This window comes from Salvia hispanica, chromosome 1 (assembly GCF_029641045.1).
Source record: "Salvia hispanica isolate PSC_SH4W2 chromosome 1, Shi_PSC_v1, whole genome shotgun sequence".
Taxonomy (NCBI): Eukaryota; Viridiplantae; Streptophyta; class Magnoliopsida; order Lamiales; family Lamiaceae; genus Salvia; species Salvia hispanica.
This window is the reverse complement of record NC_142692.1, coordinates 62,690,475-62,695,998: the sequence shown is the minus strand read 5'-3', so window position 1 is coordinate 62,695,998 and position 5,524 is coordinate 62,690,475. Positions and strand designations below refer to the sequence as shown.

Below are 5,524 nucleotides of genomic sequence, written 5' to 3'. Positions count from 1 at the left end.
TCGAGCATTGGAGACCAACGATCTTTCCACGATTAGCTATGCCAAATTGGTTGAAGTAAGAAGTAATAAAACCCGCCACCACCCACTCTGGACCTTTGAATGCCCTGCCTGTTGGTTTAGGGCTGAACAACGACGAGGGTAGAAGCGCATTGAGGACGGATGGCGTATCGCGTGTTATTGTTAAGAATTTTAGTGTAAATTAAACTTTTCATTATTTTTTGGGTTCCTTAGTTTAAAGATGTCGAGTCCGACTGGCCAGAGGAAGGAGGGGTAAATCCAGGGACCACTCATCCAAATTCAACTCCTGGCTTACTTGTTGACTTGGATGCGAGCGGTGAGGAAGATCTTGGAACAACCATCAAGGGTCAATCGGGATCAATATCCTCATTTAATGTGGTTGATTGTTCGACTAAACAACGGAAACTTAATGAAATTTACAACTTCTCAATTTTTTTTTTCCTTCTAATTTTCTGAAAGTCATGGGCAAAGAGCCAAAGACCATTCTAATACCCCCGTTCGCCAGGCATAAATTAAACCAACAATTTGCCATGGAAAATGAAACTTCTATAAATATAGATATGTCCATGGATATAAAAAAAACCATTTCAACATCAAGAACAACAAAATCAGAGCAAACATATAATATAAATAATAGTAGTAGTAATTTTTCTTACAATTATCTTTCAGATTAAAATATTTTGCTAAAACATTGAACAATAAGCAAAAAAATCTAATATTTACTTATTTTAAATTTTACTAATGCTTTATGATCCAAGATTTAAACGTATACTGCTACTCCCATTTAAGATAGCCACTTTGCAATTATGGAAATAACCTCTTCTGTTCTCATTAGAATATTTAATTATTTTTTTTTCTCTCTATTTTATTTCACCTAACAGCACTTCCTAAAATCTTGTGCCACTCAAGAATGTATCCATCTTGAGGGGAAAGAGGAAGTACTATTTTACAATATTTTTCTACATGACTATCTTTAAATGTTGGACACATCTAGTATTCCTATCTTAATATAAAATGGACCAAAATGACAAAAACGGAGTTGAACAAGTGAGTAATATTTAAATGAAGGAAATATATATAAGAGCATGTCTAACAATTCCGAAACTGAATATCAATATCTTAGCATAATCAACGTTGATATTTTGTTGAAAGATATTCTGCAAAAAAAGCATATACCATTGCTGGTCAAGTCAAGTAAGAAAGAGCAAAAATATATCCAAAGGCACAATTTCTGGAAATGAAGGCAACGCGCGTTTTAGAATTCAAATAAAACAAGATAAAAATGTGCATGCAGTTTTGGAAGCTTGTTCCCAGATATTTCTATCATGAATCTGCAAATGTAAGGTTCTCCTTCACTCATCAATACCTTATCCCTCCCACATAATTTCTTCATTTTTTCCATCTTCAAACAAACAAAAAAAACATTCAAGAGCGCCAAAAGATATTTCCATGGCTTCCACAGCTTCCAACCTTTCCTCCAAACCGAAACTCTTCCCATCATATCTAAGTTCGAAAACACAATTAAACCCAAACAGCACCTTCATCGCATTACCAACGTTTCATTCTTCAAACAAAATCCGACTTCGAGGCGAGTACAACTCCGCCACTGCGAGGTACAGTGAAGTGGTGGTGGATGAAGAGATCGACAAGATTAGGCGACTGCAGAACGGATCCGATGTGCGTGGAGTGGCGGTGGAAGGCGAGAAGGGGAGGCCGGTGAACCTGACGCCGCCAGCCGTGGAGGCGATAGCGGAGAGCTTTGGGGAGTGGGTGAGGAATGAGTTGGGGAGAGGAGAAGGAGAAGAGGTTAGGGTGTCGCTGGGGAAGGATCCGAGGATTTCGGGCGGGGTTCTGAGCGTGGCGGTTTTTGCAGGGCTGGGGCGGGCGGGCTGTGTGGGTTTCGACATGGGACTCGCCACCACGCCGGCTTGCTTCATGAGCACAGTGCTGCCTCCCCTTTTGTTTGATGCTTCTATAATGGTAGGATAAACCATATGAATATAACATACTCCATTCGTCCTATAGAAATAAGCTGAATTTCTTCTTTTTTTTCCATAAAAATAGTTTATATCTAGTTATGAAAACTTTTTTCTCCTTCTCTTTTACATTATTATTATTCATAGCCATCCACTACATTGTTTCAATTCAACTGCTTTTACTCATTTTCTCTTACTTTATTAATTACGTAATAAATATGTATAATCCGCAATTAGCCTATTTCTGTGGGACGGAGGGAATAGTATTTATTATTAAAACTTAAATGAAGAGGGTATGAATATATTGGGCCATGATAGTCTCTTGTAATTTTGTTTGTATGTTTTCTTTTTTTTTTTTTTTGTGGGGATGGGGTGAGGTGAGGGGCATGTTCTTTAGTAAATTCGGCAACATAGATTACTTTCATAGTATTTTGTTCTTAAAGTTCCACAATATTATTAGGGAGGAACTTTCAGCCATTTCATTAAATGATCGATATCGAAATTAGTAAATGTTTGAATAAATGTTTAGTCTGTACCATATCCAAATGTTTCCTTCATAAAAGAATTGATAATAAAGTGGAGTAGTGATTTTGAGTAATTGGATGCAAAAATGTGTGTGTTGGAACAGATGACAGCGTCGCATTTGCCGTACACTAGAAATGGGTTAAAGTTCTTTACAAAAAGAGGAGGGCTGACGTCATCGGAGGTGGAGGAGATATGCGAGAAAGCTGGCCGGAAATATGCGAATCGGCTGGCCAAAGTGTCGACGGTGCTTAAGGTTCGACCGAAGACGGTGGATTTGATGAGCGCCTACTCTAATCATCTCAGAGATATCATCAAGCAAAGAGTCAATCATCCTTCCCATTATGATTCCCCTCTTCAAGGATTTCAGGTTCTCTCATTGCCTTTCTCCTTCACTAAAACCACAATATTTTTTTCTAGCTATTCATTAAATTAATACTCCCTCGTTTTGTTAATTGAGTCATTTTTCTATTTTAAGAAATTCTAAGATAATTAACTCATTTCTATTTTTGACAAAAAATAACTCTCTCTCTCTTGCTTTATTCTATCTTCATATTTCTTACTTTATTTACCATCAAAGGGAGTGCTAACTGGAACCTCTTTAAAATTATTACTCCATCTGTCCCCATTAATGTTCCATATTTTCTTATTTGGATTGTCTCCAATAAATGTCACATTTTACTTTTTCTACTTTTAGTAAATGGACAACACATTCCACTAACCCATTCGGCTCACAATTATTATAAAACTATTACTATATCAAAGTGGGGTACACATTCGACTAAATTTTTCAACTCACTTTTCTTCACAAAGTCAAACAATTTCTTAAAACCCGCCCAGGTCAAACATGAGACATTTAATGGGGAGCGGAAGGAGTAGTAAGTTAATATTTCTGAATTAATAAAATTTCACTAATGCATTAGTCCAAAATACTTTTTGCATGGGATTAAAGCATGCATCTCAACTGGCTGTGGCAGATAATCGTAAACGCCGGCAACGGCTCCGGCGGGTTCTTCACATGGGACGTGCTGGACAAGCTAGGCGCCGACACGTTCGGATCCCTCCACCTCGACCCGGACGGCATGTTCCCCAACCACATCCCCAACCCGGAGGACAAGACCGCCATGGCCCTCACACGCGCCGCCGTCCTCCAAACCAACGCCGATCTCGGGATCGTCTTCGACACGGACGTTGACCGCAGCGGCGTCGTCGACAAGGACGGCAACCCCATCAACGGCGATAAGCTCATCGCCCTCATGTCCGCCATCGTCCTCAAGGAGCACCCCGGCACCACCGTCGTCACCGACGCCCGCACCAGCTTGGCCCTCACGCGCTTCATCACCGACAGAGGCGGCCGCCACTGCCTGTACAGAGTCGGCTACCGGAACGTCATCGACAAAGGCGCTCAGCTCAATCGAGACGGAGTCGAGACGCATTTGATGATGGAGACTTCCGGGCACGGCGCCTTGAAGGAGAACTACTTTCTTGATGATGGTACTTACTTTCACTTAAAAAAAAACTTATCTTTTAAGGACGCAATTATTTACGTTGGAAAAGAAAGCGTTCCTAAATTAAGGACAAATTAACTTAATCTTTTGCTTTTTATGACGCTTCCAATTGTGTCCTTTAATTTTAGTTATGACACCAACAATAAGAACACTTTTTGAAGTGTTGGTAGCATATTTAGAAACATAAATTATCGTCCTTAATTGTATTAAAGAGTTTCCTTAACAATCTTTTTTGTTGTAGTGTTTTAGCCCTTTTCTTTCCATATTGACAAAATGGTGATCCTAACACTCTTTAAATGAGTCGATAACCCTTCCCCTTATAAGGCATTTTAAGGGGGTGAGTGACCTATTTCTAATAGGTGAGATTTATTTGCAATTGCAGGAGCGTATATGGTGGTGAAGATAATAATTGAGATGGTGAGGATGAAGCTTCAAGGGTCGGAGGAAGGAATTGGGAGTTTGATCAAAGATCTTGAGGAGCCTTTGGAGTCGGTGGAGTTGAGGATGGATGTGTTGTCGGAGCCTAGGTTTGCAAAGGCCAAAGCGGTGGAGATCATCGAGGAGTTCAGGAACTACATCGGGGTACGTAAGGGATGTCAATCAAATCAGTCCATTAGTTCCTAGTTTGTGTAATGAAAATTTTATATATAATTATTGATCAGGAAGGAAGATTGGAAGGTTGGGAGTTGGATTCATGTGGAGATTGTTGGGTAAGTGATGGGTGTCTAGTAGACTCCAATGAAGCTGCATTTGCTATTGATGCCCATATGTACAGGTATAATTATATGTTACACTTTTGGTCTATAATATGACTATATGAGGACGTATTGGGTTTAAATTATTCATGTTTGTGAATGTGATTTAGGGCCAAAGTGTGTTCAAGTGATGAGGGGGAATATGGGTGGATACATTTGCGACAGAGTATTCATAACCCAAATATAGCTGTTAATCTACAATCCACTATTCGAGGAGGGTGTAAATCCATGATAACAACTCTTAGGGACAAGTATGCATTCTTACTTTTTTTTTTAAATATTTTTGTGAAAATATTACTAGTACTAACATTGAATCGGGTTTAATTTTTCTCAGGTTTCTTGTAGCCAGTGGCTTGGATAAATTTCTTGATATTTCACAGATAGACAAGTTTGCCGACAAAGGGGAATTGTAACTTAAATTTCAAAATATTTGAATATGCATATACAAAGAGAATCTTGTATATATTTGTGTGAATATTGATCCAAAAATTTAAAGATACTCACAATTTGAAGAGGAATAGAGGAGAGCAATTTGTGAATGATTTGAGATTTCTTCAATCTCAGTCATTAACGGTCGATTGATTTCCTCGACAAATTTAAAGTTCGTTGCGATCTGCTCTGCTTTCATGACACGGGGTTGCTTTGAGGTTGTAGTTTCTCTTTCTTTTATTTGTAAGCCGAATTTTCACAGTGGGGAAAGAGATGATGCAGTTAGAATATTGTTGGCCTTTCACGTTGAGACTAG

At 38.9% G+C, this 5,524-nt stretch overlaps 1 protein-coding gene across 1 annotated transcript; it reads left to right on the top strand.

Annotated features, from left to right (window-relative positions):
• The first annotated feature begins 1,413 nt into the window (after positions 1-1,413).
• LOC125218486 (phosphoglucomutase, putative / glucose phosphomutase) lies at positions 1,414-5,297 on the top strand. Its single transcript, XM_048120158.2, has 7 exons — positions 1,414-1,998; positions 2,623-2,886; positions 3,494-4,010; positions 4,407-4,606; positions 4,687-4,799; positions 4,890-5,030; positions 5,114-5,297. The coding sequence occupies exons 1-7, from the start codon at positions 1,468-1,470 to the stop codon at positions 5,190-5,192; spliced, it is 1,845 nt and encodes a 614-aa protein (XP_047976115.1). The 5' UTR covers positions 1,414-1,467; the 3' UTR covers positions 5,193-5,297.
• The last annotated feature ends 227 nt before the right edge of the window (positions 5,298-5,524 follow it).